Genomic DNA, 23094 nt, shown 5'->3' on the forward strand with positions numbered 1-23094 from the left:
AATAAACAAATACTAAAAAAAGGTGGACTCACGGATGGAGTGTTGTCAAATGTCCTGTTTTTACCTGAGTTTTGTGAAAAAAATAATTGAGGTGATGTTCAGGGCAAGATTCAGATGCTGCAAAAAGTTTAATAATAGCATAAAATACAGAATCTGAGTGTTGACAGTGAGGGAAAGAAAAAAAGAAAAAGGGCTAACCCAAAAGCTTTTGAGATGTTATCTGCTTTTTGTGGTTGTAAACTACTGCCTCTCCTTTTTTCCGCTTTCTCATTCTTTGTCACAATACCCTATAATTCTCTAAGTTATCAGATCAATCACTTTGGAGCATAATTACTGCTGGCTATTTGTTTAAGGCTAGTTTATACACTTGCTTTCCTCCTGTGTAATTTCCTGTTATTTTTTTGCTTTATATTAAGGTGCTTAAATCATGTTCAATGGGAAGTGTCCAAGCACTTCCTGGGTGCACATGCAACTCAAAGCTAATTCTGCAACAGATGCAGGGCAGAATGAGAACAGCCCCTTCCTCTCTTTATCACAGCAATTCTTGGCAAACCAAATGACAATCTGAGTCGTAGGGACTGCTCATTGAAGACAGTCACACATACTCTTGCACTGCAGGTACCACTCTATGACTTTAGCTGTAATCCTGAGCAGCACCACAGTCCATCCCATGGCAGCACCTTTTTCTCCATGGAGGAGTTTCATAGGAGCTGGCTTTGGCTGAGTGGAACCCTTCTGCACAGAAGCAGAGTAATACAGGTCTTTACAGCTGTTAGTTTCTTGACTCTTACAATGTAGACTAAAGGGTTGTGTTTCAGCAGACACAGTACTTGAATTTGGATCTTCAGAAGCTCAAAAGATAGAGGTTTGCAAATACACAGAAGAGATGTTTGTCCAAGACTGCCCCCCTCTGTTATTGCTTCACAGCTGAAAAAAAATGTTTCTAACTGCTGTAAATTCTTCTCCTCATATCTGACAAAGTGAGATTTCCAGTATACTGATTTTTAGTATTGATATGTATTGGAAAAAGTACTGACAGTTAAATGCCCCTGAAATATAAATATGGAAGGCATACTCAGTTTCTTCAGTGAGTATTTGAGTGGGGGTAATTTTATTAAGCTGATTGCAGCAAATAAAAATATAAATATTTCTCTTAGTTTTCTCTATTCACATTTTTATTACTCTGAAACACAGGCTACGATTTTTTACAAAAACTTTTTACAAAAATTTTTTTGCCTTTTCTTTGGCAATCACAGTAATGCAAATCACAGTACCATTTCTCTTTAATAAAATTTCTGCTAAGGTCAATTCAATATTTTATTCCTGGAAAGATAACTTTATAAGTTTAACATATGCTTAAAAAAATATTGGAAAACTAAGTCTATTCCTGAAAATTCCAATCGTAACACTTGAAAATGTGTAGGGGAACAAAGTACCCACCTCTGACTTTCATCATCCACTTCGAATCCCTTAAAACAAAAGCAGCAAAGAGAACCAGGCTGCTTAAAACTGAACAAAGGAATCAGTTTAGATGAATAAAATTTGTGAGCAATATGAAGTACTACCTGAAAGGAGAGAGTTGTTCGGGTGTCTATTCAGTGGCATAAAAAATCCTATGTGTCGTCATGTGATATTATTCTAGGACAAATCTTAATTATTTTTCAGAGTCTAATGAATAGACATGCTTTTCTAAAAATTGCAGATTAGAAAAATGGAAAATTTAATTTTTCAGTAATCTACAAGATGGAAAGACAGATCATTGAACAGCACTTAATCAATCTTGTTCCTCATGTCAAACGTGTACTAGAAAAGTTCTTAAAGTAGATCGAGGCAGACCAGAGATGTGTAATTACAGCATTCAAGGGTGTGTAGGGTAGGAGCTCAGAGCAGAAGCTCAGTAGGAAATGGACAAGAAACTCTGCTTCTTCTAGGTAATAGCTTAAGATATGTGCTATTTGGAAAAGAATTCTTCCTTGTTCCAGACACCTTTTGCATTCGTTACTCACGGTATTTATTACAGAGACCACCATGGTATAGCTTCCAGCACTTACTGGGTTTAAATATTCATTTCAGCCAAGATCTCATTCCAAAGAAAATTACTTCTTGCACAGCCAGCCAGAATCTGTAGCTTTTTTGCTTATTCAGTAAAAAATGGGGGAATCCTTCCCTCTCTGTGTTACACTGTACCCTTGGTGGGCTGCAACTTACTCTGCAGTGCGGCATACTCCAGAGAGAGCTTTTGCCAGGCAAATGTTGTATTTGTACCTACCTATTTCCAGGTGCTGGTACATCCAAACATCACAAAGTCTAGTCTTTCTTCTTTACTCAGGGCACCCTACCTCCATGCTGGCAGTGTCCCAGGACCTGCCCACCAGATTCGCCGCTCTCTCGAGATGGTCGATGAAGTCTCAGCATGTAGCCTGGGAGCAAATGGGAGCAGTGATCACAGATTTTGCACTTTGACTGCAATCTTTAGTAATGCTTTTCCCCATAACTTACTCACAGACACACTGATGAGGCACGGGCTAAATAAGTGAACAGTGACGTGAATTGAAAACCGGCTGAATTTCTGGGCTCAAGGGGTTCTGATCAGCAGCATGAAGTCCAACTGGAGGTCAATCACTGGAGATTTACCCAGGGGGTTGATACTGGCCCCAGTACTGTTTTTGACTCTTCATTACTGGACTGGTCAATGGTGGAGAATGCACCTTGAACCAGTTTGCAGATAGTAAAAAACCTGAGAGGAGTGTCTGATGCTTAAGAAGGTTCTGATACCATTTGGAGCACACTCAGCAGGAGAAATAGCAAAATAGGAACATCATCAAAATCAGCAAAAGGATTTGCAAGCTCCTGCCCTTAGGGAGGAATAACCTCAGACACTAGTACACACTGGTGGCTGACTGACTTTGCAGAAAAGGCCCTGGGGTGGTGGACACAGCTGCTGATGAGCCCGGAATGTGCCCTTGCAGCAAAGAAGGCAAACAGCCTCATGGCCTGCACAGGGAAGAGCACCGACAGAAGGCTGAGGGAGGTGTTCTTTCCCCTCTACTCAGTCTTGGCAAGACTGCATTTGGATGCTGGGTCAAGTACTCAAGTGAGTCCAGTGAAAGACTATGAAGATGGTTAAGGGCTTGGAGCATCTCTCATAAAGAGAAGACTCAGGGAGATCTTATCCATATGGATAAATAAATAACTGATGGGAGGGAATGAAAAGAGAGCCAGACTCTTCTCCTTGTACCAAGCAACAGGGTGAAAGGCAACGGATACAAATTGAAGCACATTAAATTCCATCTGAGTGCAAGAAAACATTTGTGTTTTGGCTTTTTTTTTTTCTTCTTCATTGTGAAAGTGGTCAAATATTGGAGTAGGTCACCCAGAGAGGCTGTGGAGTCTCCATTCTTGGAGATACTTGTAACTCAACTTGACATAGCCCTGGTCAACCTGCTCTAACTGACACTCCTTGAACAGAGTGGGGCTGGATTAGATGTTCTCCAGAGGCGCTTTCCAGAGATTCTGCAATCCCACGTAATGCTCATGGATCCAGAACATTGCCCAGAAACAGACCAGGAAATTCCTTGTCCTTGCATCCTGAGGGAGAAAGAGCACACACGAGCCCTCCCTGTCCAGTGAGGTAGGAGGGGCTCCTGCCCTGTGAGCACATAGGCACATCAGAGGATAGCATCACTTCTCTGGTGCTCAGCTCTGAGGAGGCTGTAGGTGCAGGAATTAGCATCTTCAGTTTCTCAGCAAGCTGTACTCAGCCTCCCCTCTGCTCACAGATTTTAACATGTGACTGGACTCCCTCCCCTAAATGATCTGGATAAGCTGCACATGTCAGAGGCTAAGAAGGAGGAAAGTAGCTCCTGGCCATGTTGCCAGGCTCATACAGCCATGGTTGTTCCACTGGCCACACAAGGGCTCAGAAACTAGCTCAGATGATGAAGTATAAACACGGGATAGATCAATCACACCTCACAAATCTGAAGAGATCTAGTTTGACTACAGAATGAAAAACAAAATTTATGAAACACTAACCTTGTCATCCTTCCCATTACCTTCTGGAACCAACCCTCCTACTGAGAAGAGAACAGAAAAATACATGACTGAGTAATATTTGGTTTTTTTTCCATCTCCCTGTGCTCCCTTTGCGCAGTTTTGCTCTCTTTTCTGCACGTTTGGAGGAGCAAGACCAACCCTAAACATGAACAGTTACACTTCAGTGGTCATGGCATCAATCTGGTTTCTTATGCATACCTTTCACTTACCTCATTATGTGTAATAAGCTTCAGATGAATAAACCTAGCAGCTCACTAAAGTGCTGACAGCACTGAAATCCAAAAAGTATCAAGGAAATGAAAATGACTCATCTGACATGTCAACCAATAATGAAGCAAAGCTGGACTACTCTGACAGTCCTACCTAAAAACAGAGATGTAAAAAGTCACATTTGTGGGGTTGATATCAGAGAAATAGTTGTAGCACAAAGAAAGCCACTAGAAAAAAATATTTCACAAAAAATAGCTACCATTTTCAGAAGTCATTTTAATGCATATTTATATCGCAAAATAATTATGAAATTGTCTTAACTAACAAAGAGAAAAATTAAAAAGTAAACATGCATGACTAATATGACTAATATGACTATATTAGAGAAGGTGGATCACAATTAAGATATTTTTTCTCTATTTTTAATTTGGGCAGAATACAGTTTTAAGTCCTTCTCTGCTCTCTCAGTGCATGACTTCATAGATCACCTAATTACTGGAAGTGTTGACAGACTGATCTTGGCAAACCACTTTTCAAGGAGCATTGTATGTTCCATTATACTCAATAATATTTACAAAATGTAAAAGACAGCTATGCATCATCTCAAGTATTACCTCTGTTCTTGTGTTCTTTAGGTTTTTTAATAGCAAAAAAAAATAATTAAAAAAATCTATGAATTGTTGTTTTGCCTAGGGACTAGTTTGAGTGATTCAAATCTTTGAATGTGACTAGAGTTTTTGGATGCTAGGGGAGAAAGGGAATTTAAAAGTGTACATCTCTTTGTAAGATATTTTAGTTTAGGAGTTAAAAATGCTAGACAGCTTTAAACACATCATTTTAATAAAAGAATAAAAGATGCAATTAGTTTTTAATTATTTACCATTTGCAAATATCCCCCAAACTTGATATTCTCATTTCCCAAGTCTTGTGAAAAATGGTATATATTGCATTCATTATTATATCAAAAAAGTCAGAGAAATATTCTAAGTATATCCTAAAAAGCAGAAGATATTTAAAAAAAAGATAAAGATTGATAATTACAGTGCAATTCTGCCCCACACTCACCAAAATCATCTATTATTTTGGTTTATGTTTAGTTCACACAAGTATTGCTGTCGGTGGTCCATTACTTGGTTCAATCACATCATTACATATTCAGCCAGCTCACTTTGTGGTCACGAGCCTGCACTAATTCTGTTCTTGTGTTGGATTAGTGGAATTATTCCCAGCTGTATTTTCAATATCATTGCCATGTAATCCTATTTATAGAAATTTTGTGGAATCTATACTAGCCAAGCAAAGGATGGTCCGTATCTTGCTGATGTGAATACTTTTAAAATGTGGTGGTTGTAAATAGTTCTTGTTCTTTTGAAATCACTGAGGCTTGTCTGACTCAAAATAGTGGAAGGTAAATTCATGAGGCCAATTCATATTCAGTAAATTTACTCTTAAAAATCAGTGTGGTGGGCTTTTTGTCTTTTTTTTTTTTTTAATGGAACACAAGAAGGAAACAGTGGTAAATCATTTGTACATTAATATTAAGCATGTTTTGATCTTGCTCTATTTCCAGATACGCACCTTATACAAACTCTTTCAAGGAAGCTTTACATTTTAACTTTTACCTTGAACTTGTGAACAACATAAGCTCTTCCCTGGAATTACGTAAAGAGGTTAAAGGTGCCTTCCAGAGAAAGCTGAGTAAACTCAACAGTAATAAGCATCATTAACTCTAAAAGTGATCAAATAGTGTAAAAGTAGCATTGTAAATCAGGAAAGTAAACCGATATTAATAAAATCAGCCATCTTACTCTTGAAAGCACACACTTTGCATAAACTTAAAATATTAATTTCAATTCTGATGCAAACAGGGGATTAAAAATTAAAGTATAAAGTCATTTGAAGGCTACAAAGAGTTAGAGAATCTATTTACCCACCACTGGGATCCTCAGGACCTTTTACTGTTCTCACAGTACTCTGACTAGCTGCAGCCACATGATGGTGCTCATGGACTTCGGATACCACATTATGAATCTGTGAGGAGGGGGAAAAAAAAAAAGAAAGATAAAGAGAGGGAGCTGGATGCTCCCTTTGGCAGGCTGTTCCTTGTCCTACCCTGACATATATGAACCAGCAAGCAGTCATGGATTTACCTCTACATTTACTGTCTCCTCAAGAGCACTGGAAATAGACTGATCCATCAAGGGAAGCCTGTAGATGTAATATGTTTGTGTGATACTGGGTCTCTCACAGACACAGTATCACACAAAGGATGTGTCTCTCATCCTTCTGGACAAAATGTCCAGCACACAGCTGGATAACCATGTTACATGATGGGTGAGCAACTGCCTCGTGTCAGGCACAAAGAGTTACAATGAATGGGGTGACATCAGGATGGTGCAAGGTCACTAATGGGGTTCCACAGGGCTCCATCCTCGGCCCAGTGCTCTTCAACATCTTCATTAATGACCTGAACTCAGGATTCGAAGGAATACTAAGTTTGCCAACAAAACCAGATTGGGAGCAGCTGTTGAATCCCTTGAGGGCAGAGAGGCCCTGCAGAGAGATCTTCATAAATTAGAGGGCTGGACAATCACCAACCATATGAAGTTTAACAAGGGTTGCACCTGAGATAGGGCAACCCTGGTTGTGTGTATAGACTGGGGAATGAGAGGCTGGAGAGCAGCACTGCAGAAAGGGACCTGGTAGTCCTGGTCAATGGCAGGTTGAATATGAGTCAGTAGTGCCCTGGCAGCCAGGAGGGCCAACCATGTCCTGGGGGGCATCAGGCAAAGCAGCACCAGGCAAAGCTGGTCGAGGGAGGGGATTGTCCTGCTCTGCTCTGCACTGGGGTGGCCTCATCTTGAATATTGTGGCAGTTTGGGGGACCACAATGTAAAAAGACATTAAGCTATTACAGAGTGTCCAAAGGAGGGCCACGAGGATGGTGATGAGTCTGGAGGGGAAGCCATATGAGGAGGAGCTGAGGTCACTTCGTTTCTTCAGCCAGGAGAAAAGGAGACTGAGGGGAGACCTCATTGCAGTCTTCAACATCCTCATGAGGGGAAGAGGAGGGGCAGGCACTGATCTCTTCTCTGTGGCAACCAGTGACAGGACTCGAGGGAATGGCCTGAAGTTGTGTGAATGGAAGTTTAGGTTGGATATCAGGAAAAGGTTCATCACCCAGAGGGTGGTTGGGCACTGGAACAGGCTCCTCAGGGAAGTGGTCACAGCACCAAGCCTGACAGAGTTCAAGAAGTGTTTGGACAGTGCTCTCAGGCACATGGCGATTCTTGGGGATGGTCTGTGCAGGGCTAAGAGTTTGATTCAATGATCCTGTTCCAATACAGTATGTTCTATGATCCTATGATTCTATGCTCCATTTCCTGGTTTTCTGGAAATTGCTTTTAAGCTAAATACATAAGTTGGGGACTGAAAAGGTACAAACTGTATTGCATTTAGCATCAATGAGCTGGACATCTTATTGTTTCAGAGAAATTGTTGTCTTGCAAGCTACTCTACTTGACTGGTATGATCACTGGCCATTGCACACAGCTGGCAGTGCAGTAGAATAACTACAAGTGACAGGAACTAGGAATCTGGTAAATGCTTTTTAGATCTGGGAATGCTTTTGAAACTTTGCTATAGAAAACAACTGGATTAAAAGAGTTTCTTTGAAGGTCAAACACTTCTGCAGTTTCAGTGGAAAGATATCTGTGCACTGTGAATTTGGGCGAGAGTCTGCAGGATTGGGAATCCTACTCAGCAGCTGAAGGTCCTGGTTTACAGTTAGTTAAAGTCATCTCCCTGAGAGTTACTGCCTTCTCCTTCCCTAGGAGGGGCTCCTATTTATACTAAGAAAGGATGCACATCTCTATATCACCTACGCCTGTTTCTTAATTGCAGTCCTTCGGTGGTTTCATTTGTAATTTTACACAGATGACCAGGTATGTTGTAATGAATATTTTCATTCACCTCTTAAATTCTCAGAACTTACAAACTTTGTGAGTAGTAGCCTTAATTGTAAATTCAGTAGGGTATACCACAGAGTAACTCATATTTCTACAGGAATATAGATTCTGCAATTCCATGTACCACTGCAGTGTCCATGCATATGGCAAAAAATGTACAAATGTACTACAACACTTTTAATCAAGGTTTATACTAAGCCAGACAAGTGCTGGAACACTTTAATATAAATATTTCCCCGATGAATCACTAATCCACACATCTCAATAGCTGGCGTGGGGGGATACTTGCATTCCAAGGCGTACTGCAGAATAGGCACCTTCTAAATCATTTATAAGCGAAGTGAATGAGGAACTTCGGGGAGAGGAAAATGAGTTAACAGGTAACAAACCCAGAAGACGAAGGGCACTGGCAAGCTCAGCACCTGCCCGTGGAACGCTGCCCGTGCCCCCCCCCCCGGCCCTGCCTCCCGCGCACCTGGCCGCGCCCCCGCCGCGGGAGTCGGGCTCGGGGGCGGAGGGTGGGATCTCAGGCATCGCTCGTGGCTCTCCCCCCCCTTCTTTCCACCTTCTGCTCTATAATTGCCCGCCTCCTTTCGCTCCCCTTTCGCCTTATCGGATGCGGAGCGGACAGCGGGGAGGGAAGCGGCTCTCTCGCAGCCGCCTCAGCACCCGCAGCCCCCCGTGAGAACGAGCGGCCGCTCCCCGCCGGCGGCTCCGCGGCCGATGCCCGCACAGGTCGGTGTGAGCTCCGCTTCGACTCCCTCGGGGGCCGGGGGAGGCGGGCTGGGGTCGGGGCAGGAGCGGGAACGGGAAAGCTTCCCGCCCACCTGCCCGGCCACCCCCGCGGCGGCGGGAGCGGAACCTCGGGGGGACAATGGGGTGAGAGAGGAGGAGATGGAGAGGTGGAAAGTGGCGAGCCTGGGCTGGGGCGGGGAACCCCCTTAGAAACTCCTGCAAAGGCGTTACTTTTAAAAATAACAATAATTTAAAAAAACCCCAGCTAGTCTCAGTGGTGGTGTGACGAAGGGTCTGGCTGATGCCTGCGTCCCGCCGCGGGTGCATCCTGCCTGTCTCCCTCGCTCGCTGCCGCGGCGCGTCGGGACGGGTCGCTCTGCCCCAGCTCTGCACACCCAGTGCCCAGGGGGGATGTTATCCCAGCGGGGGTTGCCCGGGACGGTGAGCTCGGTCCCGCCCGCCGGCAGCCCCTGGGTTTCAGGGGGGCACATTCCTCGACAACGAGCTCCCCGCTGTCCCTCCCTTCACCTGGGGGGGGGGGGGGGGCGGTTTCACACGAGTGGGTGCTGATGGTGGGGAGCGCCCCGAAGGAAGTTGGGACCTGGGGCTCCCACGTCCGTGAGCCGCCCCTCTTGGGCCGGGCTGGGTCGCACTGGGGAGGCGGGCGGGTCGTGGCACGGCCGGGGCTCCGCCTCGCCCCGGTCCCTCCGCAGCCTTCCCCCAGTAGGGCCGGAGGAGGTTGTGCTGTGACTTTGGCCAGCGGGACGTGGACAGGTACGCGTGGCTGTTCCCGCGCCGCTCCGTAACAAGACACTCAGAGAGGAGGAAAAAAAAAAAACAACCCAGACTAACCTGCTCGCCCTGGGGAAAGAGCCAGGGCTGTGTGGAGGCGGCTCAGCCTCCTCCCCTGCGCTGAGTGCACGTCCGCAGCCAGGGCGGTTCGGAAGGATGTGTGCGGCGTTTATCCCGGCTGGGAGCTCTCGAGGGCAGGTTGTTACCTCAGGAGAAGGGCCCTGATCCCAGGCAGGCGTCCTGGAGCCCAGCTGGGAGAGGAGCTGCGAGCTCGCGGGGCGGGAGGCTCACCTCTTGGCAGGGCTCTTGGTTTGGGAGTTTGGTGTCTGCTCCCAGCGCTGTTCTGACAGATAACTGATTTACCAAATACTTACTGAAAGGTGATATATATATATATATATATATATGTGTGTGTATATATATATATATATATAAAGCAGGAAGAATAGGATATTTCTTTTTAGTCCCAGCCAATGTCAGCCACGAGGTGGCTGCAGACGGGTAGTTGCCTTTCCTGGTTGAGTGAACTTTATGTGCAGATCATTGCAGAGGTGAACTTGTACCTAGTTGATCCAGCACCAGTTCTGTCTGTCCCAATAAATCTTACTTCTCTGCACAATTGCTGTTCTCTAAAAGGAGCAGCGGAGAATGTTTCTACACAGGATTACTAGTCAGGTAGTATTTATAGCTCTTATTTGGGAGGAGGGTTTATATCAAATCTAGCAGATGGGGAATTAAACCACCACTGGGACTGAATATTTTAATGTCTGGGTTATTACATGGAAAGAAATCCCCACATCATTAGTGATGACTACATGGAAGAATGAGTTATATTCTGTTCTTTGAAGAGTTTATATTTACTTAATCCAGGTGTATTCCTGAGTGAGGGTAGAAGAATAAATACGCAATGTGAGATGCACAAAGGATGGATTTCAGACTGTTTTAAGACTTCATTCTTCCCATTGCCTGTCAGTAGGCAACTGTCTACTGACTGTGGTCCTTGGGTGTCTGACTCTTTGTAGTAGGAAGCCTGGGCACTTTGCTCATGCTTCAGAATTCTGTCTGGAGGATGTGCCCTAAAAACCAGGCATACCAATATATAAGTTTCTGGTGCACATCTCTTTTATTGGATCTAGCTACTTGCCTCTGTCTTAAGAGATTTGCCCTGTAAGAGATTGATTCAAAATATGTGTTTAAGTAATGTGAAATTTGTTGGCTAAAACTTTGATAGCCTCCTGCAGAGATGTAATTTACCATGTATAACCCCCCTATATATTTCTAGGAATTATATCAAGCATTAATGACTGGAATGTGTGACAGGAGACCTATCAAGTCCTGAGATAACTATGGCAGATTGTAAATACTTGAAAAGAGAAGGAAATGTAGATTTTATCATGTTATCTGTTTAATAATGGTTTAAATGCTTCAATCTGCTTTTTATATTAGATAGTGGTTAAACCAGTCGCTTTGGTGCCTTCCTCAGTAGTGAAGGAAAACATGGAAGGCAAATACGGTGATAGTATGATGGGCATATTAGAGAAAATGACACAGGAGGTGAATGGGAGGAACCTGCAACACAGAAATACATAAACCAAAATTTACCCAAATTTACCCATAAGCCTTCAAATGCTGTCTCTTTGACAGCAGGAAATCTACTATTAATTATCTTAATTTGATTCTCCTGTAGAATTCTAACAGGAGAGGGCAGCAAAAATTCTTCTTGGCTCAGAAAATCAACTAAAACTAGTGCATTAAAGTTGAGTGATAGATAAATGTACAATGTTAGGAACATGTTGATGTATCTTGAGAGATACTTCTGTGTGTGTTGAATAACTGTACTCGGAAGTGTTAAAGGCCAGGTTCAGATGATGAAATTGGTACTGTTTTTGAGGTATCTACTGTGGACAGATAAGTGATCCTTTCTCGAACTTGTTCTTTAGCACCAGAATTGCTTCCTGTAACCCAACTAGTTCACCTAGGATTACACTGAGTGTTCATATACTGCTACATTCTAAAGTGTTGATGTTCCTAACTGATCAGGTTAGAGCAAATGGTTTTGATCATGATATTACCTATTGTGAGTGCAGGTAGTACAACAGAGAGCACACAATAAGTTAAATAAGGTAGAAAAAGGAAAACAAGTAGGCTGTAGAGGACAAAGAAGACTTGTGTTCCTTCAGAACAAAGTTCTACCTTTTTTACAAACTTCAGAGTTCTTTACCACAGGTATCTTGATAATCAGGTGCTGCAACACTGGGTTATATAGAGATACATGTTGTACCTCGTTGTGCTTAACATACTCTATTTCCAATACTTGTGTATACTTAGCAAGGAATATACTGTTTCTTTTTATCTGGGCCAAGTTTTCAGAACTGTTGAGTAGCCCAAGTGCAGTTCTTTGTCCCTTTCAGGTAAAATATGCTTTGGTTATAAAATTATTGCCTGGAAATTTTGGATCCACTGATAATTGTGATAAATTCCTATTTTTTTTTTAAATGGAATCCAGATTTTGCCCACAATTTTCATTAAAGTGGATGCCTTATCTTCGCAGGTTGAGTAAGTCTTTTTGATCTATGTGTTTTCAGACCTGCTGATACTGTGTATATTTGAGAGGAAGAAGATGCTTTGTCGGTATGAGATACAGAGCTGTTTCCTCTTGGCTTTTCTGGCTGTCACAGCTTTCTTCATCAGTGATGCCCAGGGCCAAGGTAAGTCATAAATAAGAAGATGGAGCTTTTCACTCTGATGTGCAGAAATAGAGTTTTTTATTCCAAATGCAAGTGTTACTTTCCTTTTAGTAGGGTTTGAATCCAGTACTACTGAAATGAAGCAGGAGTTTTGCTGCTGATCTTGGGGGGCAGGGAGGAGTAGAATTACGTGTTCGTGTGTGCTCTTTGAACCTACTATCTCAAATAGCATAAATATTTGTGCAAATTTGTGTCTGTTGAAATGAGTTATCCACAACATTGTTTCCTCTTATTTATATAAAAGCACTGATCAGAAATTGCTGTGACTGTGCTCTATGTAATCAAGAAGGTTTGAAGGATCAGCTATCATATTAAGCTTGTATAGAATCTATTTTTTTTCTTTGTTGGAACAGTGGCTGTTGTAACACTTATATCATTCCATATTGCACGGATCTGCTAAATGTCACAGACTACTTCTACAGCTTTAAAAAAAAATCCTTTGTGAGTATTAAAGGATATTGCTGGGATTGTTAGGCTTACGTACATGTTGGATTGTATTGACAGTGGCTTGACTTCTAGAGAAAATTTATCCTATTGCTTGGGGAAGAAGGGAGGAAGAATGCCAGAGTTTTTGTGATTTCTAAAGAAAGATGTTTCTCTCAACTCTATATTTATGAAATCCCTTTGCTATGAGACTGTATGGGCATAGCTGGGAGCAGAATTTGTTCCTGGGGCTCTTTTAAAGTGTTTTGTATAATGCATTATTCATGAACACATTCAGAGACTATTGGCAACCTGAGGCTTTTGAAGTTCTGGTAAATGCAAGTAGCTTTGTCCAGTCTGCGTGGCACTAAAGGGCTGGGTAAGCATACCATCTTGTATGTTTGGGAATCTGTGAGCCTCTCCCAGAACTTAGGGACACATGTAAGCTGTAATATTTGATGTCGGCGATGTGAGGTGAATGAAGAAATATATGATCCCAGTGTTCAGTGCATCAGTTGTTCTGGTCAGAAATGAGGTCCAGAATGTTTGTGACTTAATGAGCCAATAAAGCAAAGCATATGGTTAGTCCTTTCTCTGTATTTCAGTCTGAATACATATGGTTAAGATTTACAAAACAGGATTGAGGGTTGAGGTCCATCTCCACAAAGTTTTGTGAATTTCCTCGATCTTGGAAAACTATTCTCTTCCCCACTGGTTTTTTTTTTTTTGTTTTGTTTTGCTTTTGCTTCTTGTTATTATTTAAACTTTGATTTAGTCAGTTATATGTAAAGGGAAAAAATTCTCCAACTATTAATGCAATGAAATGAAGGTCAGAGAGACGCTTTTTTCCATGGTAATCACACTAGCAGAAGCTAGAGTTGGTGTACTTGATGAGTAAAGAACAATACTTCCCTTGTTCTTCCACTCTTTCAGCAAGCATCAGCTGTGGAATGCTGTCAGCACGTGATATTAAGCTAAGTGGACTAATGCCTTGGCCAACATGACTGTTATTTTATTGAATGAAGTGATATGAAGTCTCTGTTCTATGTTCACAGAAAAAAAATATTTCTTGTTACACTTAAAGTAGTAAGATGTTTCTCAAATCCTTTCTGTTCTCAAGGTTGCCACTCCTTGCAATAAGCTCTTCGTGCAGCTGACTATTTACAGTTTAATGCAACACTAATAGTTTGTCTGTTTTAAGAAACTGTAAGCTCTGCCAAGGTGTAGGAAGAGTTGGTATTAGTTCCAGCTTGCGTTTCCTTCCTTTGGCAAAAGTGCTCAGGTAAAGGTGTGTAATGTGACTTCTTGGAAAGGAGAATATGTTTCGGAGACTGAAGCCAACATGCCTGAAGCTACAACTTATTCCTTCAGCTGAGCTATGTGGTTCTGTCTCATTTATTGCCCGAATGACTAACAAACCACATAGTGCCATTCAGTTTTTACTCAACAACAATTGCTTTTTCACCACTGCTGTTTCTTCCGCATTCAGTGTAACGTATAAATAACAGCTCTTGTCTACTTATATGATGACATGCAAATAGTGCTGGGCAAGAAAAATACTTCAGAATTTTTCATTTGTTCATAAAGTAACTTGTTTTGAGAGCAATGTATTTAAAGATGGAAACTTTCCTTTGTGTAGCAATAACTTCCATGTTACAGTAGCATTACTACTGTAATTGCTAAGTAATTGTAGTGCATATTAACTTGCTCAATTCTTATGACAGAGGTGAATTGGAAGCCACAAGGTTTAGTTAGTATCCAATCTTAGACTATTGGATGTCTTGGAGAACCGTACACAGGCGATTTATGGTATTTTTCATTAAGATACGGAATAGTTGAAAACATTCTTTCCCTAGTTGTCCACAGGAGTTATGTGTTTGGAGTGGTAATTTATCTGGTGGCATAAACCAAAGTCTTGAACTTGTCAGTTTTCTTTTGGGTGACTGCTCTAATGCTGCTGAAGGCCATTCTCTTTTGCATTCCTGTAAAACCACTTAACGAGATCTAGCTACTGATTTTTATCAGTTAACTGACTCAGCTTCGATTAATTTTTTTCCCTTTCTACAAGAAGTGAGATTTTGTTCCACAGACAATAAAGGTCCAAAGAAATAAAGATATCCTCTTCAGGTTGGTGAATGTGTAGTAATTCCCATCAATATTTTGTTGTCTGTTCGAGTGTTAGATTTTTAACTTCCTTAGCTGTATGTACTTCTCTATGCCAGAACGTTAGTCTTTGCACAACTAAGACACAGTTGATTATCTGTCTAGTGAATAATTATTTTCTTTCTTATGGTTAATTGCTGTGTGGGAATGTCCCTTCCCCTGTACTGCTGCCTTTGATACCAAAAGTACCCAGTGAAAATTGACCAGTTATGTAAAGACTATTCTGGCACAACTTTTCTAGTCTTTCACATTGTAACTCCGTAGTAAACAAAAAAACTTTTGGTGATTGTGTCCTTCTTTGCTTGTAAGATCTGTGATTGTTTTTTAGGGGCTCAAAAATTTACCTGTTTTGGTGATGGCTAATAGCAATTAGGCCAGAACTATGCTTCTTTGTTAGAAGGTACTTTCATAAACTGTCAAGTTGAAAGTAGGATGGAAAGGAATGATGGGGAAGGAAGAAGATGGCAGAGAAAATGAACTCTGAAATTCTTAGACATGTTTGTTGTTTTTTTTTTTGTCAGTCTTTAGTGGTACCTTGTTGCTCTCTGCTCTGCCTCTTAATCCCCATACAAATTTATCACTTAATCCTAGTAAAATCTGCAGCATTTTCGCACTTGCATACAGTCATTATTTAAAAGTTTATTTGCTATTCCTGAGACAAAATAAATAATAAAAGGAATTGCAGATTTATACACTTGTAAGTATGATTTGTCACTCTTGGTTCATTCAGCCCAAATTTATTGTGATTTATGTATAGCTCAAAGACACAGTGAATCTTGAGAATGAATTAAAACTGTAATCCATAATTACAGTCTGCTTGGCTTTAAAAACTTTTTGCCATAGTCTGTCTTTTTTTTTTTTTTTTTTTTTTTACAATTATAGCATGCTGAATGTTCTTGCAGAAACCTGCCCAGCAAAACATTTTGCAATACAAGGGCCAAATTTTCAAAGAACTGATGTTGTATTTGCAGCAATTCCTGCACTTTCGCTTGCAGCCTCTTTTTGTCTAATCTTCAGGGAGGTGACAGGCAGACTGAAGACAAGGTCTGACAAGATTGTTTCCAGCAACTGAGGACATGCACAGGTTGGGTGTAAACCCAGTGCTACAAATCAGAACAGTTTTGAGTGTGTGGAGTTGGTGTGCTGCCTGCTGTTTCTGTCCCCTTGCTTTTCTTGAGCTTATTCTCTAAACTCTTTGAGAGTGTGGAGGTGTTACTAAGCTTCTCCTGATACTTATGTACTCTCTTTTCTGTGTTCTGGTATTAAGTCCCTTGAGGCAGAGAACTGCAGAACCTGCCTTTGGTCTGACAAAACTGCCACTTACGGAACGAGAGGCTGATACAAGGGAGTGCATCTCTTGTATTAAATCTCCAGAGTTTTACTTTGAAGATCCAAAATGTATTTAATGGTAGATGACATGAAAAAACATGCACTCCCAAATCTCAAAAAAATACAGCCTGCCTCTTTCTTTCTTTCTTCCCCCAAACTGTTGGAAAAAGTAGCATGTAGGAAAAAGTAATCGGTTCAGGACGGGTCTTTGGCTGCTGCTGGTGCCAGAGCTGCATTGGCTGTAGCAGGTCAAATGGAGAGGCCAGAGACTGTTGGCTAGCACACTCTGCCTCTTGACTCAGATGCTCCATGTGCCGTAATCCATGTGCCTTAAATTTCAGAAGTATAATGAAAACTTGGTTTATTTTATCTAATGGACCAACAAATGGTGGGCATAAGCCTAGTCAATTAAGAGCTATTGTAGCACTGGGGAAAAAAACCTGCCACTTCCCTGCTTCAGATTTGCCTTATTTCTTAGACTTACTAACAGGAACCTAAAGGGTGGTAGTGGCAGAGACACCAAGGGTTTGAAAAATGAAGGAGAAAGTTCAGGGGGCTGTGAAGACACCAGGAAAAGGAACAATAAGGTTGATGGAGGTGTTTGTTAAGATTTTCTAGCCCTTTCTGTAGTTCAGCCTCTGGGAAGTTTCCCTGGCTGCCTCTCCTTGTAGATCAGTTTGTTCTTTTTGAGCCAAACCCTATTCAAATGAATGAAGATTTCCCCATATTGACAGCCTTGGATACCACAGGCTGCACTGCTAGCAGCTCTGCTGCAGTTGTTCAGTGAAGGAGGGATGTGCCTCCCTGAAGTAGAGCAGAAATGTTATGTAGAGTGTTGTCCAGCATCAGTGGAGCTTGACTGAGCAGAGGGATGCAAGGCCATGAAAAACTAGTGTATGTGCAGAGGCACAAAGTTGCTGATATCACAGTACCAGTGCGGGGCAGTTTTCACATTTGTTCTTGTGTGGATTTCTTCACTGATATATCACCTCTTTCTCAATCATTTCATGCTTTTATTCATTTCACCTGCTGCTTCAATTTGAAACCTAGGCGATGGCACAATATAAATAGAAGCCAGATTTGCTTACCATCCAGATTGCCCTGGTCAAAATCTTGATTTGCCTGTGCATGCTTGCTGGTCTTCATAACACTGAAGCAGTTCTTGCAGCTGTAAGTCTTTGTGCTGCTTAAGCCAGGTTTGCAAATTGGGCAGCTTATGTTCCCTCTGCCTTGTGCATGCCTATCTTTTCTCTTGGTTATTCTCTCTTCACGTGGATTTGAAAATTTGGCCCTGAGTGACATGAAATGTGGATAAGTGCCTATGGTAATGAGAGGCGAAGGAGTCCAGGTCATGCATATTGCCAGTGTAAGCAAGGAGAGCAATTTTAATTCCCATATATTAACAAAGAGCATTTTTATTACCAGCTTTGCTTGCTAAACTAGAGTCTTAACATCTAACATGGTTTGTCTTTCTGTCTTCTGCTATTAGGTTTTTAGTTTGTTTTTGTGAAGAGATAAATAAAAGGTCTGTCTGAGGGAAGTAGTGCACCTGGGGATGTCATTTTACAAACTAATAAACTGATGTATGTGACATTTTAAATAACTTGCATCCTTTATCATTAAAATTTTGTGTTGTCTTCCTATATGTGTATATTTTTGTTTAAAATTGGTGGTTACTTTTTATTTGAATTTAAAATCTTGTTTTCTTTCCGAACTTGCAGTGTCCCCACCAACAAGACTAAGATATAATGTAGTGAGTCCTGACAGTGTACAGATCTCTTGGAAAGCCCCCAAAGGGCAATTCACTGGATATAAGCTTCTTGTCACTCCAAGTTCAGGTAAAAGTCTGTGTGTTCTCTTTTAAGGTGAAAGGACTGTCTTCCTAAGGCTTAAAACTTTTCGGAGGCTAGTGTCGTTCCCTAAGGACTAAGAAACTGTGAGCAAGCTTTGGATAATGGAGTTGACCAGCTGGTCAACAGAAGAGACAGATTGATTTCACTAAAAGGTGGTCACAGGCATAGAAAATGTGAATCGAATGCTTAAGGTGTCAGAAGTGGGTGAATGCTAGTTATGCTTTGTATGTAGTCTTTGGGAATTGTGACTGATCTGCCTTTACCTTTCTTCCAGTGGGGTGTAAGGAAGTCTAGGAAGTATTCAAGGGAAAGCATTGGAACCCTAATTTGGTCAGAGTTTTGAGGTGGATCTCCCTGGCTGTTATCCCATAGTGAGCTCTCCAGAAAAGATCAAAAAGAATTAAGAAACAAGCAGCCTATAAAAATTTTTTTGAATGGAAGTTGAAAAGGTAGACGACAAAGTGGCTACTTTGTATAGGGCTATAGGGGTCCTACTTCTGTACATTTGAATTTAGATATAGAAACAAGTTTTAACATAGAGCTAAAATGCCTATCTGTACATGTTTGTATATAATCTTTATGTATATAAATGCACAGAGAAATGTTTAATATTTGTATTTATACATGAGAATTTCCTTGCCCAAAGAAATTGTTGAAGAGAGTATTCAGAGATTACATGGGTATGATGGGGTTGGAACTGGCAGCCAATCACAGAGCATGGGTATGATGCTACCAAATATGCCAGCTTTTTGTTAAATGTTTCATTTCTTAATATCTTTACTGGACACTGCGGCTATTTCATGAGGCCCAGATCTTAGAGTGTTTCTATTTAAGAAATGTGGTTACACTGCCTGACTTCTTGCTTTTTTGGGATGGTCTCTGGTCTTACTGTATGGATAGTCCCAAAAATGGGAATGCTTGGGTCATGATAGAGCTTGAGGTGTTTTTAAGTCATTACATTTGCTCTGCTATAAGAATAGCAGACAAAGTTATGTATTTTTGGGCTTTTTTTTGTCTTCTTTATTACAGGTGGAAAAACAAATCAATTAATTCTTCAAAACACTGCAACCAAAGCAATTATTCAAGGTCTCATTCCAGATCAAAACTATGCTCTTCAGATAATTGCATTCAATGAAGACAAGGAGAGTAAGCCAGCACAAGGCCAGTTCAGAAGTATGTGTCTCTTTATGCCTGACATGCAGAATTTATCAGATGTTTAGTATAACTTTTGAAATGGTAACAAGTCTGACAGAAAGGGGATAATGGAAAAACAGTTTCTTCTGTGGTAGAAGGGTAATTAAAAGCCACAGATTTTAAGTGGTTCAAATACAACTGGAGGCCTGAACTGATTGTGTAGGAGATTCTTCCATTGGGCTATCTTTGTTTCCATTGGACTGGTGTCCCTTTCTTCCTCAATCCATTAGGAAACTACCTGGTATCTTGTGGAAAGAATCTTCAGTGAGTAAAAAGAAGGGAAGTGCTATATTCTGATACTTAAAAAATTTCCTTTTTAGTAAAACACTGTTATAGCTGTGCCAATTGGCAACTAGTTGCTAGTTAAATACTTTGAAGGGCTGAATTTTTACTGATGTGTGTATATATATATGTCTTAACTGATTTATCTTGATCTTCATGTTAAACATGAATTTGGTCCATAAAGACAAAAATGTGACAGTGTAGGAGTACAGTTGAAAGCCTACAGTTGAAAGTTGAATTCCCTTGACACTGAACATTTCTCACTGTCACTGCTAAACTGTCTTTCTCTTAAAACCAGCACAAGATAAAATATGCTGAGTGCTTGGTGTGGTGTGTGTCGAAGTCTTTCTAGCTTTTCATCACTACAACTGTGTGTAGTACCTTAAGTTCTGTCCTATTTAAGAAACCCACAAACCACAGATTACTTTAGCATTAAAGAGAAGCCCACAGAAGGCTAGAGCAAATTCTATAATACTAGGTGTGGCTGGTTTTTAAATGACCTTTACTCTTTAGGAAAAGTAGAGCTGGCAGCTTGATTTAAGAATATGGGGTAGTGCTCTATTTAGTATACTCTCTTTGCTGCAGGTGAAAACATGTAGTACTTAATAAGGCTGGAGTTTCATTTTACAATATGATGCCTTGCATGAGTAAAACCAGATACAGCATATATACAAATCCTTCTTTTTTGTTACCCTGTATTATAGTTTCCCCCCCCTTTTCTCACACATGGCCACTATTTCTTGAGATGAAAAAAGGTCAAACGTATAAAAAGCTTTGAGAATATCATCTGGTTTCTTGCACTGGAAGTATGGTTTTAGTGCTGCTGGGTTGTAACTGATGTACAAAGAGTTCTCAAGCCTATAATAAAATTTTATTGTTAAAAGAGTGTTTCTCTTTATATAGCCAGGTATACATTCTTATTCTAGTACATAGTATTTAATTAACTAAGAACAATGTTTTTTTTTCCTTTGATAATGCAGATGTAAAAACACACACTAGATAAATTTTTTTGTCAGTGTAAATATTTGAATAAAACTAGTGTCTCCTTGTCTCTTCTTCCTATGTGGTTATAATTTGACAGTTCCCAAATCCAGAAATCTCTCTCAGAATGTGACAAATTTGTTTCCTTTGAGCATTTTCAGCCTTTTATACTATTTCTCCGGAGCCTTGCCTCTCGATAGCACTAGCATTAGAGGAAGCCATCAAGCATCTCCTCATCTTGCTCTTAACCTTTTCTCAAAGGCATGCTCTTAGAAGGCTAAGCAACAGCATCCTTTTTGACTGACATTATTCTGCTTATTTGACCTCTCTTGTTTTAGTCAGGATCCTGTTCAGTTAAGAATTAAACCCAGACTCTGACTAAGAGTATCTGTAACCCAGCTAATAACCAAGCTCTCCTCAGCAAGCCTGTGGACTTGAATTTGCTTCTTCATCAGTTTTGCAATCACTCACTAAAGGCAGAGGTGATGCACAGGTACCTATGCTATGTTAGTAAGAAGAGGTGTTGTTCTCACCTCTATACCTGGAGTATAAGGACTGGGGGTTCTGCAAAGGGTTATCACACTGAGAAGATCACATTGAGATGTTTGATGGCTTGCTGTATTCCTAAGACCTTGGTCTTGTGCTTATATTTTTGATTGGAACTTGGAGCACTCCTGGTTGATTCAGATACTCCATGTGGTATTTGGTAAATGAATTAAATCCATTTCACTTTGGCTCCACTTATGTACAACAGAGTGCTGATGCTGTCTTTCATATAGTCAAGAGACAGATAACCTTCTTTCACCTTCTCAGTGGTTTTTTTGAATGATGTAGCACAGAGGGACTTTGGTCCTGGCTAAGGCTCAGTGCGTGCTTGGATGAATGTCAGTCATACTAAAGAGTTTAAATGGAGTAGAATTTTATTTTCTATAAAAGATATTCTCAGATTCATTGTTTTAAGCTCTTCCTGGCCATTGAAGGCAGCTGGGGTGTGCATTAGCATTCTAAGGAAATTTTGGAAGGGGTTGTTTTTGTTTTTGTTTTTTTTCCTCATATGTGACTTTAGCTATGATTTTGCCAGAACCCTTCAGACTGTTAGTTTAGTAATAGTGGCTACCAATGTAATAGTAGGAATTGCTAGCCAAGCTGGGTTCTGCTTGGGTGTTGTGAGAGATTTGAGACATAGTAAGGGAGGTATCCCACCCACTTGTGGGACAGGAAGCTGTTGAAGTCTCAGCTTTGGAGCAACCTTGCACTCATGGGAGTATTTGGTGCCCTGAACACAGATTTGGGCATTGGATCTAAGCTGATTCTGTGAAGAGGATAGTGTAACAGCTGGCTTATGTGCTTTTATGTTGACTTGGAGTGGAACTCTGCAATGTTGGACTTTCCCCAGCTAACTTTGCCAATTTTCTGGACTATATTTCCAGTGTGGGAGCTTGTCTGCATGGGCTTAGGTGCTGATGTCACTATTTGGACTCTCGTGTGTGAGGAGAGTCACTTTTGAGAACTTCAGTGATGATAGGATGGGGAACTTTGCGTAAAAATAATAAACTCAAAGGGAGGGAGGGAGAAATCAGAAACAGTCACTTGTTACCTAAGCGTATCTTAAGAAGTTGTGTGCAACTACTTCATGTGGAACAAGAAAATGACATGCTTCTAACTACATTGTTTCTAGATTCACTGATTATTTTTCCCTCTTGCTTTTCAGTTAAAGATATAGAGAGAAGAAAAGAAACAAATAAACCCAAGGTGAAGGATCCAGAAAAAACAAATGCGAGTAAACCAGCTCCAGAAGGTCAGATCATAACACATATGACCGATGTGATATTCTTAAAATAATCAGCTTCTTTATTTAACTTGGCCATTGTAGAGATTTTCTATAAGTCAGTACTTTAAATCTGGTTCCCAAGGTTAAATTAAACAAAAGGGAAAAATCAGTATTTTCAAGATTATTGGAGAGTTGCTACAACAGAGGTTTGCTTTTAGTTCTGTGTTTTGCTGTACCACTTTATAAAGTAAGTACTAAATATCACCATGAATAGATAAAAATTTATTAAAATCCTGTTATCTGTACTTCCCCCCTGGGTGCACTTTGAGGAGTGGAAGAATTGTGCATATGTGTGTGTACATAATGATGACTTCATATGATCTTGGCTGTAAGACAGTCTTGCAGTATTGATTCCCACCTAAAATCAAATTGATACTATTGTTTAATTAGGCATATAATAACTTGATAACTGTCCTAATGCAGGTTATATATATGAAAGCATTTGAAACATTTTGAGGGAGGGAAAAAAAAAGGAGTTAATTTTGTCTGGTTGCAAGGAGCCAATCTTTTGGTGAAATGTGATATTACTT

General features: G+C 40.7%; 1 protein-coding gene across 1 annotated transcript; it reads left to right on the forward strand.

Moving 5' to 3' along the window:
• Positions 1 to 8566: 8566 nt before the first annotated feature.
• LOC108502930 (collagen alpha-1(XIV) chain-like) lies at positions 8567 to 22575 on the forward strand. Its single transcript, XM_017826401.1, has 5 exons — positions 8567 to 8614; positions 12347 to 12469; positions 18145 to 18261; positions 19306 to 19449; positions 22445 to 22575. The coding sequence occupies exons 2-5, from the start codon at positions 12382 to 12384 to the stop codon at positions 22573 to 22575; spliced, it is 480 nt and encodes a 159-aa protein (XP_017681890.1). The 5' UTR covers positions 8567 to 8614; positions 12347 to 12381.
• The last annotated feature ends 519 nt before the right edge of the window (positions 22576 to 23094 follow it).

Source organism: Lepidothrix coronata, unplaced genomic scaffold, assembly GCF_001604755.1.
Source record: "Lepidothrix coronata isolate B3197 unplaced genomic scaffold, Lepidothrix_coronata-1.0 Scaffold126, whole genome shotgun sequence".
Taxonomy (NCBI): Eukaryota; Metazoa; Chordata; class Aves; order Passeriformes; family Pipridae; genus Lepidothrix; species Lepidothrix coronata.

Bases quoted from the DNA above. Each gene is read 5' to 3' on its own strand.
- LOC108502930 (XM_017826401.1), top strand. From the start codon at position 12,382: ATGCTTTGTCGGTATGAGATACAGAGCTGTTTCCTCTTGGCTTTTCTG. The intron at 12,470-18,144 runs GTAAGTCATAAA...CCGAACTTGCAG, and splicing joins CAGTGATGCCCAGGGCCAAG to TGTCCCCACCAACAAGACTA. The intron at 19,450-22,444 runs GTATGTGTCTCT...CTTGCTTTTCAG, and splicing joins AGCACAAGGCCAGTTCAGAA to TTAAAGATATAGAGAGAAGA.